General features: G+C 40.8%; 1 protein-coding gene across 1 annotated transcript; it reads right to left on the bottom strand.

Moving 5' to 3' along the window:
* Positions 1–1,410: 1,410 nt before the first annotated feature.
* On the bottom strand, positions 1,411–13,357 carry LOC115170721 (SET and MYND domain-containing protein 5-like). Its single transcript, XM_029726959.1, is given in 14 exon segments — positions 1,411–2,405; positions 2,407–2,509; positions 4,772–4,842; positions 5,329–5,423; positions 5,570–5,626; positions 5,915–6,021; positions 6,135–6,205; positions 7,963–8,025; positions 8,322–8,426; positions 8,688–8,757; positions 9,052–9,173; positions 11,963–12,102; positions 12,340–12,448; positions 13,222–13,357. Coding segments are annotated over 14 exon segments (1,254 nt in total). The 5' UTR covers positions 13,315–13,357; the 3' UTR covers positions 1,411–2,357.
* Positions 13,358–14,555: the final 1,198 nt, after the last annotated feature.

The raw sequence follows: 14,555 nt of genomic DNA, 5'->3' as shown, positions 1-14,555 counted from the left end.
TCAATTGGAGGTGTACTTGTGGATGTATTTCAAGGCCTACCTTCAAACTCAGTGCCTCTGCTTGACATCATGAGAAAATCAAAGAAATCAGTCAAGACCTCAGAAAACAAATGTGGACCTCCACAAGTCTGGTTCATCCTTGGGAGCAATTTCCAAACACCTGAAGGTACCACATTCATCTGTACAAACAATAGTACGTAAGTATAAACACCATGGGACCACGCAGCCGTCATACCGCTCAGGAAGGAGACGTGTTCTGTTTCCTAGAGATGAACGTACTTTGGTGCTAAAAGTGCAAATCAATCCCAGAACAACAGCAAAGGACCTTGAAAATGCTGGAGGAAACAGGTACAAAAGTATCTATATCCACAGTAAAACGAGTGCTGTGTGTTGTGCATGTGTATGACTGCCTGCCCTCGACCCCTTCAAATGGACAGCTCTGCCAAAAGCCCGGCCACATTCCAGAGCTGAAGAGGTCCCGTGGGGATACTGGCATGAGCTCTGAGGATGACAACCAATGGGTGTTGGACTTGTTCAGAGGTCCAGCCTCCCACCATGCCTGGCTCCAGCTATGTGCATCCTCTCATGGAAGAAAAACAGGCGTTCTCTTCCAATGGAAATTTGCATTTGACTCATCTAAACCATTCCCATAGGGAAGATAGGCTGACACCGATGAACATTTGTGTTACTGAAAAAAAAAAATGGGAGCTTGTGTGAAATCACAAAATAGGTCACTCAGAAAAATGTGGCTATCAGTCACATTAATCTAGTATCAATAGGTAATTTGCCTGGCTACCCAAAATCTTTGCTTCGGCCAAACACTACACCCATGGACGTTAGTTTCTTCTCAGTCTGGATCGGGTACTTCCCTGAAGATTTTTATAATGGAAATCCATTATGATAGAAAAAATGATGGGCTGGGCCAGAGCAAGAACACATGAAAATTAGTCATGGGCTTTGATACTCTGATTGGTTAAAGATGATCCACTCGCTGATTACTTTGTTTTGTACAACACCCCTCATTTTGACATCACCACACACAACTTCAATGATGGCAGTGTGACTAATGTATCAAACGATAGAGAAGCAGAATAATTCAGGTGAGTCATCAGGCAAATAGATAGCCTATAATAACAGGCACACAAATGAAACCATCATTAAAAGACCAACTAATGAAGTAGAAAATAACTAGAAAGGGATACTTGTCAAATCTTCATGCTCTCACAGATGTTGGCGACAACTCACAAATAAGACTTAATGACTTCAGAATATCTAGTTATCCACAGGGTATCGGTCTGCTTCAAACAATGTTGACTTGTGGTTCATATTTGATGAAGACTGAGAAATTGCCAGTTGGCTTAACTTCTGCATAAAACCAAATTGTACTAAGAAGAATACAAATAAAGCAAATAAGAGACAAGACATTTTAATCTCAATGGTTTATGCCAGAGCAGTAAAAATTACAATTTCTAGGATTCTCATACAGTATTTACTGCTGCTCTTATATTGCAGCATTTCATTGTGACACCAAAGCAATTTGTTCTCATGCACCACTGCTCTGAAATGCCAACTGAGATAATTGAAGTTAGTCATTCGATGTTAGCCATATTTGTCCGGTAACATTGAAAATGTTGGCACTGAAGATTACAGTCATTGCGGTTGTACTGATTCATGTGTGGGCAGTAGCAGCAATTTCATTTGTCAAATAACAGTGAAAATCTGCTCTACTCAAGTTAACTGACAAAAGCTTTCTACAGCTCAAGGTCTCAGAGTAATATCCTGGCTGATGGTTACCTCATAGCTTGCAATGACCGTTTCTAATCTCATATGAAAATATATATACTTAATTAGGGTCAGTTACTTCTTCTACACTGTCCATATCACTACTAGGTTGGCCAAGTGAATTATCCTTCACAGAACAAGCACCACATATTCGGTCTGAATTAATCTACACCTAATGCACTCAACACGAGGAATAAATGACATCTTGCCAATTTAATGGTTTCTACCATTCTAGAGGTACTAAAAACTGTGATAAATGAAAAACATTAGTGAACTGGATGTCTTCCATATAAACTTTTCCAATAAGCAGAAGATAAACAAGAGGTGACAGCCAAAACGTCTGCTACTGTACAGTAACATGAGCAAACGCTTTTCAAGGGGGAGATCCAAAGCATAGGGCCAGTGAGTGACTTATTTTCCTTGAAAAAAATATTTAGTTACACAACGAATTTGATATGTTTGGTGATATGCAAGGTCTTCTTTAAGGTTGGTTTTCACTGTGCAGTTAGCTAGCATGGCTGAGTGAGTGGATTAGGGAGGGGGTGAGTGGGAGCAGAGTGGGTCTTTTTACCCCCTCAGACGTCCGTCATTTCGTCCTCCATGTCATCCCCCTCGGCCCCCCCCCTCCTCCTCCTCCTCCTCCTCCTCCTCCTCGTCCGACGTCAGATCCAACTCATCCATCTGAGACACACATTTTGGACACGAGCAGATGAACAGGTAGTTATCCCTGGGAAGAGAATAACGATGTTACATAAGTCACATGGCTGCCTGTCTCGTTCTGGACAAAGATTGCCTTAGCGAGAGAGCAAAAGAAAGAATAAAGAATATAACGCAGACTGATGAAATAAATGTGTCAATCTGTGAGCTCCTCAAAAATAAATGCCATGATTCAACGCTGTAAACATACTGTTTATGTAAGCGTAATACAATCTGGGTCTGAATATGAAGAGGAAGCAAGGCACCCTACTTGCTGTTTTTTTCTGGTTCAATGAAAGTCAATGAACTAAGTAGAACAGACTCAGCTGCTATTGCATTGGTATCTATGTGGGAGACAACCAGTTACAGGTCTAATGCAGACGTTTTAATCTCAATATCAAATAATTTCTGGGTAACAATTAAGTACGTTACTGTGATTGTTCTAAATTAAAACAATTGAAAAGAAGCAAAGAGCAATTTCTTAAGCAAGAATTTAGCTAGGACTGTCTGGGAGGGTCTGAGTTGGCAGGGGAAAACTGAAAACTAGCTCTTATTGGCAGAGGTTTAGAACTCTTTGTTAATGGTTTACTAACTAACCAATGTCACCAGGCAGGCCAAAACGCCATCCCACAAAAACAGACTGAAATCTCCAAACAGCTCTTATACCAAAGGGGCATTATCATAATTTTCAACATTTCAGTGTTATTCCAACTTCAGTGTGGGAATATATAATACATGCGAAAAGTATGTGGACACCTGCTCGTCGAACATCTTATTCCATAATCATGGACATTCATATGGAGTTGGTCCCCCCTTCACTTCTATAACAGCCTCCACTCTTCTGGGAAGGCTTTAATGTTGGGCACTGATGTTGGGTGATGAGGCCTGGCACGCAGTCGGTGTTCCAATTCATCCCAAAGGTGTTTGATGGGGTTGAGAGTCAAGTTCTTACACACAGATCTCAACAAACCATTTCTGTGTGGACCTCGCTTTGTGCTCGGGGGCATTGTCATGCTGAAACAGGAAAGGGCCTTCCCCAAACTGGTGCCACAAAGTTGGAAGCACAGAATCATCTAGAATGTCATTGTATGCTGTAGCATTAAGATATCCCTTCAGGGGCCTAGCACGAACCATGAAAAACAGCCCCAGACGATTGTTCCTCCTCCACCAAACTTTACAGTTGGCACTATGCATTCGGGCAGGTAGTGTTCTCCTGGCATCCGCCAAACCCAGATTCATCCGTCGGACTGCCAGATGGTGAAGCGTGATTCATCACTCTAGAGAACGCATTTCCACTGCTCCAGAGTCCAATAGCGATGAGCTTTACACCACTCCAGCCGACGCTTGGCATTGCGCATGGTGATCTTAGGCTTGTGTGCGGCTGCTCGGCCATGGAAACCCCTTTTATGACGCTCCCGACGAACAGTTCTTATGCTGACGTTGCTTCCAGAGGCAGCTTGGAACTCAGTGTTGCAACCGAGGACAGATGATTTTTACACACAAAGCGCTTCAGCACTCGGTGGTTCCGTTCTGTGAGCTTGTGTGGCCTACCACTTTGCGGCTGTGCCATTGTTGCTCCTAGACGTTTCCACTTCACAATAATAGCACTTACAGTTGACCGGGGAAGCTCTAGCAGTACAGAAATTTGATGGACTGACTTGGAAAGGTGGCATCTTATGACGGTACCACGTTGAAAGTCACTGAGCTCTTCAGTAAGGCCATTCTACTGCCAATGTTTGTCTATGGATATTGCATGGCTGTGTGCTCAGTTTTATACACCTGTCAAAATTGCCCAATCCACTCATTTGAAGGGGTGTACACATACTTTTGTATATACAGTGTATATCAAGCACAGGAAATGTTTGACTGCACTGGGCCTTTGAGTAGACTGGAATGGACTTCTTTTTTAAGGTAAACCGCCTGAGTGAACCATCTTAATTTATCCACCATCTTTGGTTCTCATTTTCTGAGAAAAGAGACCGAGACCAGTCTTTGGTCAAGCTTCACTACCTTCAGTTTCTGGGAGTTGCAGATTTTCAAGGTGAAGTGCCTTTCAACAGGATACAGTGAATATGAATCCAAAATGGGTTCCCGCAGAGCAAACCAGCCCTGGGTTTAAGGGGGTAAAAATCAGTACCGTAGGTAGGCACCGGAATAAACGCCAGACCCCCTTGGCTGTGCTGGCCCAGGACTGCCTGTTATTGCCTGGAAGGGTGGCCATTGATCTTGACTGAACTAGGAACAGTTTGAGTCTGTCGAAAGGATTGGTACACAGGGGATTTCAGTTGTTTACCTCAGGATTTTGTGTCTGCTATGACGACTCCTGTCACGCTGACAGCAGTCCAAGTAACTGATACCGATCTCCTGGAGATGTGAGGAAACAGAGTTTAACATGTTAGCAGATGAGGACATTCACATCAAAAGACCTCCCATTACAGTTACTATATCGTGATTAGTTTACACAACAATGAATGACAGTCAGCCTCTTCAAACTACTGGAGTTATTGTTCAAGTTTTGTTACTTTCATGTTTCATGTTTATTCAGCAGCTGGCGCAAAATCTCGTCACTATCCTGCCAAGGTCATAAGAACGACACTAAAGCGCTCACATTTTTTGCCAGAATTTAATCGGCTGGTAAAACATTTCTCTGGCCCCTTCTGACGCTTCTGTAACGGGCAGATGCAAGCCTTCTCAATCTCTCTGACAGCCTGACACAACCGCTCTAATCCTTAAAGTCTCAGACCCCTAATACCGGCTGACAACAGAGCACACAAAGAGAGCAAGCCAGGATGTTCTGTCCCATCTATCCATGGCTAGAATTTGTCACCCCCCCCAGCATCCTCTTCTGACCTCTCCAGGGCTGATGTCACTTAGGGCACTGAGATGAAGCAAGAAGTTGTTGCTCGGGAAAGATGCTGCCGCATTCGGTATGCAGCTATGGTTACCTAGAGAGTAGAAGAAATAATCAAACAATCAAACTTTTGACCAGTGAAACATTTTATTTGTAGTCAATTTAATTGATTCTGTATGTTGTGCGAGTTTGAGGATTCTGGGAGCTGGAGTTAGAAACCATCTGATAGTGACGACTCACATGCGCTTTGCAGTAGGAAGAGCCCGGAACCCTCGCAGTTCAGAAAGTCACCGGTCTCTGCGGAGACAAATGTAATTCAGCTCTGACCTCCATTGTCAGTAGAAGAGATTCATTCCATATTAGTAACGATTTCAAATATGCTTGAGTCAAGCCACCCCAATTCAGAGGCGCCAAGTATTATTTACGATCTATCCTAAAATGTGAGCTGTACAAAGCCTCTGAAGAACTTTCTTGGTAATGTAGGTTTAGACTATTTATCAGACAGTTTTCCGCAGTATTCCTCATAAACGGTACAGATGTCACAGGAAACGGCACTGTATTTGAGTGTAGGGAGGGAATTGTGACCTTTCTCGACATCCTTGTATAGTTGGTCAATGAAGGAATCCAATTGTTCCCTCTGCTGGCTAGTCAGTGCCAAAGCATCACATGCATGAACCCATTGGCTGAGAGAACTATAATGAGACATAAGAAAACAATGTCAGCACTTTAAATTGAATGATTTTCAGACTAATGGCACTTCGTCAGTGCATTATTTATGAGTTGGAGATTTAGAGATTAACCTTACCTGGTACCTATACCCTGTCCATTGGTCCCCACAAGGGAGAAGAGAGAACGAAATCCCTCAGGTGTAAACCACTGTAACATGCAAGGACACCTTATAGCATAAACTATCTGCATCATAATCACACATGTTCATAAGAAATTATTCAATTAAAGACATTATTTTACAGTCTTTTCTACTGGGAGCGAAGAAGTAGCCAAGAATCAGCTCGAAAAACATGTACAGTCATGGTCAAAAGTTTTGAGAATGACACAAATATTAATTTTCACAAAGTCTGCTGCCTCAGTTTGTATGATGTCAATTTGCATATACTCCAGAATGTTATGAAGAGTGACCAGATGAATTGCAATTAACTGCAAAGTCCCTCTTTGCCATGCAAATTAACTGAATCCCCCAAAAACATTTCCACTGCATTTCAGCCCTGCCACAAAAGGACCAGCTGACATCATGTCAGTGATTCTCTCGTTAACACAGGTGCGAGTGTTGATGAGGACAAGGCTGGAGATCACTCTGTCATGCTGATTGAGTTCGAATAACAGACTGGAAGCTTCAAAAAGAGGGTGGTGCTTGGAATCATTGTTCTTCCTCTGTCAGCCATGGTTACCTGCAAGGAAACACGTGCCGTCATCATTGCTTTGCACAAAAAGGGCTTCACAGGCAAGGATATTGCTGCCAGTAAGATTACACCTAAATCAACCATTTATCGGATCATCAAGAACTTCAAGGAGAGCGGTTCAATTGTTGTGAAGAAGGCTTCAGGGCACCCAAGAAAGTCCAGCAAGCGCCAGGACCGTCTCCTAAAGTTGATTCAGCTGCGGGATCGGGGCACCACCAGTACAGAGCTTGCTCAGGAATGGCAGTAGGCAGATGTGAGTGCATCTGCATGCACAGTGAAGCGAAGACTGAGGATAGCATGGTGTCAAGAAGTGCAGCAAAGAAGCCACTTCCCTCCAGAAAAAACATCAGGGACAGACTGATATTCTGCAAAAGGTACAGGGATTGGACTGCTGAGGACTGGGGTAAAGTCATTTTCTCTGATGAATCCCCTTTCCAATTATTTGGGGCATCCAGAAAAAAGCTTGTCCGGAGAAGACAAGGTGAGCGCTACCATCACTCCTGTGTCATGCCAACAGTAAAGCATCCTGAGACCATTCATGTGTGGGGTTGCTTCTCAGTCAAGGGAGTGGGCTCACTCACAATTTTGCCTAAGAACACAGCCATGAATAAAGAATGGTACCAACACATCCTCCGAAAGCAACTTCTCCCAACCATCGAGGAACAGTTTGGTGACGAACAATGCCTTTTCCAGCATGATGGAGCAGCTTGCAATAAGGCAAAAGTGATAACTAAGTGGCTCAGGGAACAAAACATCAATATTTTGGGTCCATGGCCAGGAAACTCCCCAGACCTTAATCCCATTGAGAACTTGTGGTCAATCGTCAAGAAGCGAGTGGACAAACAAAAACCCACAAATTCTGACAGACTCCAAGCATTGATTATGCAAGAATGGGCTGCCATCAGTCAGGATGTGGCCCAGAAGTTGATTGACAGCATGCCAGGGCAGATTGCAGAGGTCTTGAAAAAGAAGAGTCAACAATGCAAATATTGACTCTGCATCAACTTCATATAATAGTCAATAAAAGCCTTTGACACTTATGAAATGCTTGTAATTATACTTCAGTATTCAGTAGTAACATCTGACAAAAATATCTAAAGACACTGAGGCAGCAGACTTTGGGAAAATGTATATTTGTGTCATTCTCAAAACTTTCGGCCACGACTGTGTCTATAAATAATTTAGTTGTGAAAGGGGAAATGGTGCCACACTCACCCGATTGAGATGATCGTCGTAAAGTGCCGTTGTAAACAGGGTTCGTAGTAAGTTCAACTGCCCCTACAAACCCAATACAATATGTCAAAATGAAGGTAAGTCTATAAGTAACCGTTTTGAAATCTATTCCAATGGTGACTCAAAGCTAATACTGACCACATTTTTTTTTAACCAAATTTGAAGCTCAAACCTTGTTTCCTCAATTCTTCTCAAAGCACATTGGAGGAGTGTTCCAAGGTCCTTTCCTCAGGCCTCCTCCAATGAGCCTTAAGGGGAATTTAGGCAAAAGGATGGGGGAAGCAAGGATTTAACAGCTTGTAGCTAACATTTTTAGACACAGCCATTATCTCTATGCTTACCTGGAACTTCTCTCCCAGCAGCTTATGTGCAATCTCCTCCTCCTCGTTGGCCGCACGGCTGGAGAATTGAGAGAACAACTTCTGCCAGTGCCCTTTGTCTTGGGCCTGCATGACACAAATGATTCAAACATTATTATTATTATTGTTTGAGAAATACATATTATGCACAGGTATGCAAAGAATATAGGATTATTATAGCAAACTGACAGGTTAAATGCTTCTCCAGGCATTGTGAAGATCTTTCAATCTCCAAAAACCTTAATCTCAAACTAACATTCACTACAAAGACAAAATGCAAATACAAAGTGCAACGCACTTTGGAATTGGAGAAGCTCAACAAAAAAAAGGCTGAGGCAGGAGGCTCACCTGTTTGACAGTGGCCACCATCCTGGCCATGAGCATGATGCTGGAGGTCTCAGGAGGGTAGTGCATGCTCCTAGGTGACAGATAAGGGACAATGTCAATTCATACTGCAGCAATCACAGACAAAATATTACTGGGGCTGGATCTGAAAACGTTACTAGCTGTCAAATCCTTGCTTTCTCGCCCTCATTTACTCAAATCTAATTGAAAGCGGAGTTGCAAGGGAGGGCGCTTTGAGAGGGAGGTGAGGAATTAGAGGAAATGAGGAAGCAAGGATTTGACAGCTAGTAAAAATGTTAAATCAAGCCTAAGAAAAATACGGGCCCCATCTAGTGGTACTCAATTAAACAGAAATTCCATCTCTCACCTCCAAGCATCCTTTAGTTTGCTGATGGGGTGGTTTGGGTCCTCTTGGGAGGAGCCTAGGCACAGGGCCCGATGGTACTGGTCTGCCGCAGCCTGCCGACACTCGTTGCTACAGTACATCACCTGCAGGGGGACACAAAGTCTCACTGAAACCCAAAGCGAGACACTGGAATAGATTGGAGGAAGTAGCTACAGTATATCAACACATCTCCATGTGGTGGTCACACGGGCATTGGGTAGGTGCATCTCATTCATCTTATTTAAGTGGCTTCTAATCCTTCATCTTTACCCCCCTCCCCTAATTGGAGTACACTAATGGACAACAATACTTAGGCCTCTACTTAAAGCTTATACATAAAATAACAGTCACAGAATATTTGACATTAGCTCTTTTTTTTGTCCCACCCTTCTGTTACCCACAAATCCTCCCATCAATCTCATTCCCAAATATTTTTAAACTCTGCTGTAATGTTTCACAAAAGTTCTGAACCTTTCAATTCTCATAGAAAGAAATTAAAGATGAAAATTTTTACTAAGAATATTATTAGATTGATCGATTGACTATGGCTCTAAGTCACCCAGCAGTGCTATTTGCAGTGCTATCTCTTCCAGGTAAATATTGTAAATCATCAGCCATTTCTGAACTTGTAACCAAAAACAAGCTACGTGTGGACAGTACCAAAACAAGTGATCTAATGATTCTGCATCTTCACAGCAAAATCTACAGAAGTGGGATGGATGTTTCCCCCATATACATAAAATTCTAATGGTTGCAAGAATTTAGCAAAATAATTTAAAAATGGGAAAACTATACATTTTGAATCCATCAGTTCATAAACCATGTGCCATGGAATCAGCACATTGAAAACCTCTCCAAACTATTTTGCAACCTTTATGGCGCAGCTGTTCATTTTTTGGTCCTTAAATGAAACTGGTATACTTTATTTATCACCATTTTTTCTTTAACCAATTTTGGTCTAATGTAGGGCCGATAGACAAGTTCCTTATTTTCTCCCCCTTCCCGCGGTAATGCTGCAATCAGTTGGCTGTAATTTTGAATAGAGCAGACATTTCCCTATATTATTGTAAGCTGTATGTGTGACATAACTCCCCCAGCTGCATTTATGATATCCTTAACAAAGATTATACAATTAATAAACAATTTTTCCAAAAATGAAATATATATTTTTTGTATCAATTAGTATAGGAGTTTAACCATAATATTTGTTGTAATATTTGTTGTCTTTTATGGTGGAAACTGAAATTGCAACCAGCTTTCCATGGCTTGTTTCAAAAATAGGGATATTCTAGAGATTATTTCATTTTCAAATACCCGACAGTGAGAGGTGATGTAATCTGAATAAAGGGAAAAAGGGCGATTTTTGAACACGGGATGAGCTATTCTTACTAATCTGCTGGAAAACCAGTTCAGATTGAAGTACAACCTTTGTATGACTGAAGCCTTTAGTGAAAGGTTCAATATTTTAATATTTAAAATTTCAGCCCTCTGAATTCATATTAATTATATAAATAAGAACGTTTAATTTTGTCTGGCTTGCCGTTCAAAATAAAGTAGAATATTCTTTGCTCATATAATTTAAAAAACAAGTCGTTCAGTGTAGCCAGGGCCATAAGTAAATACGTAAACTGGGATATGACTAAATAATTAATCAAGGTGATTTTTCCACAAATAGACAGTTATTTACCTTTTCATGGTGCAATATATCTAATTTTGCTAACTTTCTATTAAAATGTATTGTGGTGAAAGTTTTTCTTTCGGGATACAAATACTGATTATGTCCACTTCACCGTCAGACCATTTTATTGGTGAACTACACTAATGTAAAAGTTGTATTTTTTGGCGATCCAATATAGTACACTTTTCAATATTTGGTTGCAATCCAGAGAGGTTAGAGAAATTTTCTAGATCCTCTATGAGACTGTGCCGAGATCCAAATTGCGCATTTAAAAGAAAACATGAGTCGTCAGCGTACAATGACACCATTTTTTTTACGCCCCGGATTTCTAGCACCTTGATATTATTGTTGGATCAAATTTTAATAGCTAACATTTTGATGGCCATAATAAATAGATATGCTGATAGTGGACAACATTGTTTCACTCCTCTTGACAGTTTAATACTTTCTGAGAAGTAGCCATTATTTACTCTTTTACAACTGGAGTTAGTATACATAACTTTAACCCATTGTATAAGAGATCCTTCAAAATTAAAATAGTCCATTTTATATATAAATTCTAGTCGTACTTTTCAAAATGAACACTAGGCCCGGTTTCCCCAATTTTTCATAGTGTTCTATTGTTTCCAGTACTTGTCTTATATTATCTCATATGTATCGTCCATGTAAAAAAAAAACTTGTCTGACAATACTTTTTTAAATTCTATGCATTTTGCTAGAATTTTTGCATCACAACAGTGAAGTGTAAGGGGCCTCCAGTTTTTTAGGTGGGCTGGATCTTTACATTTACCACCTGGGTCCTGTTTCAGTAATAGTGAAATCAGACCTTCTTGCTGAGTATTCAATAGTCTACCATTTTTATAGAAGTGATCAAATCATGCTAATAATGGAAAAAGGTTTGATGTACCTGAACTGGTATGCCTTCCAGCCCTGGAGTTTTACTGGATTTAAAGGCTTTAACTGCATCAAGAAGTTCCTCCTCTGTAATTTGGCCTTTACATGAGTCTTTCTGTACATCTTAATTTTACGCTATTAATAGAAAAAACATCCTTACAATTAAACTTCAGTTTGCGAAGATGCAGGAGACAAACGAAAATATATGCTAAAAGTACTTTGCTTCCACTTTCAAAAATTGGTTACAATGTGTTTTTAGATCAGTACTGTCCAGTCCTTAATTGGCAGTGCAGATGAGGAGGACTTCTGAGAGGCACACACCTGGCATTGTGGGCAAGCTTGGTGCAGCTCTGGATGCACTTTGCACAGCTCGGGGTGGGGTAGACTGAGGTCAGGGATGCCACTGAGTCTACGGGCATTATCCTCGGCTGTCTCCAGAGCACGCAAGCAGAACTCACAGGCTGGAGAAGAGACAGGGATGGATGATAAATGAGAGAACTAAGGGTCATATCACTAAATATGAAAGACCATTCAAAGACTCAAAATGTGAGGTTTTCCCCTTGGCCTATGTTAATCTAAAAAGCAAAGCATGCAAAAGCAAAGCATGCTGGAACATTTTGCTCCGCGATTTTAGGAACATAAAAGGAGGATGTGTTCAGTCTGTCAATCACCTAAATCTTGAACCTATAACACCTCACCTTTGTACTTGTACAGGGAATTCCACAAGAACTGGGCAGAGACAAGAGGGCGCTCAATAAAAATGGTGTCTCCTTTCTTGATGGCCTTCTTGGCAAATAATCCCTTGCCCTAAAATAAAACCAAATGTTTAGATATAAAAAGCAATGTCAATTTCAGTAATATGCACCTACCAATACTTTACCCACACAAAGTGCATCCTATTGACTCAGAACAGGCTAGCCTTTGCACTTTATTAGCCCCCCAAAAGTTATCTCTGTGCATACCTAGATAGCTAACGTTTCAAGATGCTAGTTGTTTAACTAGACAAAAAGCTTAGCTAGATTTTTAAAGGAATCAGATAGCAGTCCATGTGGCATGACGATGGTGACTGTAATTGGTGGTGAATGTAATTTGCTAGCTAACTACAATAAGCCATTGTAACAGTATACCTTTCCGTCCCTCTCCTCGCCCCTACCTGGGCTCGAACCAGGGACCCTCTGCACACATCGACAACAGCCACCCTCAAAGCATCGTTACCCATCGCCCCACAAAAGCCTCAGCCCTTGCAGAGCAAGGGGAACAACTACTTCAAGGTCTCAGAGCGAGTGATGTCACCGATTGAAACGTTATTAGCGCGCACTCGCTAACTAGCTAGCCAATTCACATCGGTTACACCATGATGAATCTAAAACATTAACACAGCTAGCAAGTAACCACGTAGTTATAGCCAGCCAGAAAATCTCTTGTCATTTTGTTGACGTTATGTTCTGCACATAATTTTTTGATTTGCCCAGCCAGTCCACACAGATTGACAGCATGCGTGCCAATTTGGCATCAAAACGGTGCTAGATCCGATAAACTTGAAATTAGACTTTTTAAAATAATCATTGTCTGCACATTACCTTAATCTTGTCAATAAATCGGACTTCCACACAACTACTAACTTTAGTAGGGTCGACGCAGAGAGAAAACATGTCATCTTCGGGGGCAGCCATCTTCAAAAGAACCTTCGCCCTTTCAACTCTGACGTTTTTAGAAGCGTCTACCCGTAGGCATTTGGTGGCCTCTAGCGGTTGATTTAGCTAGTATTTTTCTTGTATACTGATTGACTACAATTAGTGCCTTGCAAAATTCTGACATGATTTTATCTTCGATGAGATGTAATGAATTATATCATGAACGCCAAACTTTTTCCAATATTTTACAGCACCTGATAAATGAATGAATTATGCGGAAGCTGACCCTCATTGTCATGCAAAGGTAGATGGCTCACTGTCACACATACATGCATTTGACAGAAGACAAAAAAGTTTATATATTTTATAATATTACTAAACATTTTGATATGCCATTGAATCATAGATAACATTTAGTACATTTTGAGTAGCAGAAAATACATAGAATAGAATCCTTAATTGAAACAATAAAGTGGTCACCCTACCTCTGATTTGGTTAAAAGCTGAGTGATGATGGGTCTGGAAAAATGTCACCACTTTCAAATTCATAGACAGAGCTATTGATGCAAGGACTGACCATCCATGATATAACAATTATAGTTTTAACCATGTTGAGGCTACACAGTATTTGTTAACATTTACATTGTTTACAAACATTGTTTACAAACAATATTATATTTTGGGTTCTGATGGGGTACAGTTGAACTAAACTAATGAGGCATTTATAAGTTATATTCTTCAAGAATTAATGGATATATATAATTAAGTTATAAGTCCAAAAATGGATGTAGCAACTAAGGATTCCAGTTTTAAATATGTGCAGGAGGTAATTGATAACACATTGGTTAGTACAATATATTCTGGTAATAATGTTATATACACACACAAAAACATTTTACTGTGCAATATAACTGTGCACCAGTTATATAACTTCTTCAATCAGTCAATACTGTATTGTACCCTTTCTCATACAATTATCATCGGGAAAGGAATGTACAAAAATCTAAAACGTAGAATAGAAAACTTTATATTTAGCAACCAAACCAACTTCCTCTAGAAAGTCCTAGAATGGCCATAGTCAAGAAACAGACCTAGGCTGCATCTCGATTCTCCACCCTTCTCCCCAAGTGTGCACTTGCACATTCCCCATCATAGTGGTGGAATCTTATTCCAGTCAACGCTTACACCAATCCAATTCTTTTAAATCCATGATGGTGCACACCTAGGGAGGAGGGTGGAGAACCAGGATTCAACCATAGCCTGTGGTACAGGGTGTAGAG

The sequence above is a fragment of the Salmo trutta genome, chromosome 32 (genome assembly GCF_901001165.1).
Source record: "Salmo trutta chromosome 32, fSalTru1.1, whole genome shotgun sequence".
NCBI classification, from domain to species: domain Eukaryota; kingdom Metazoa; phylum Chordata; class Actinopteri; order Salmoniformes; family Salmonidae; genus Salmo; species Salmo trutta.
The sequence above is the reverse complement of the archived record's forward strand: the minus strand, read 5'-3'. Positions and strand labels throughout refer to the sequence as shown.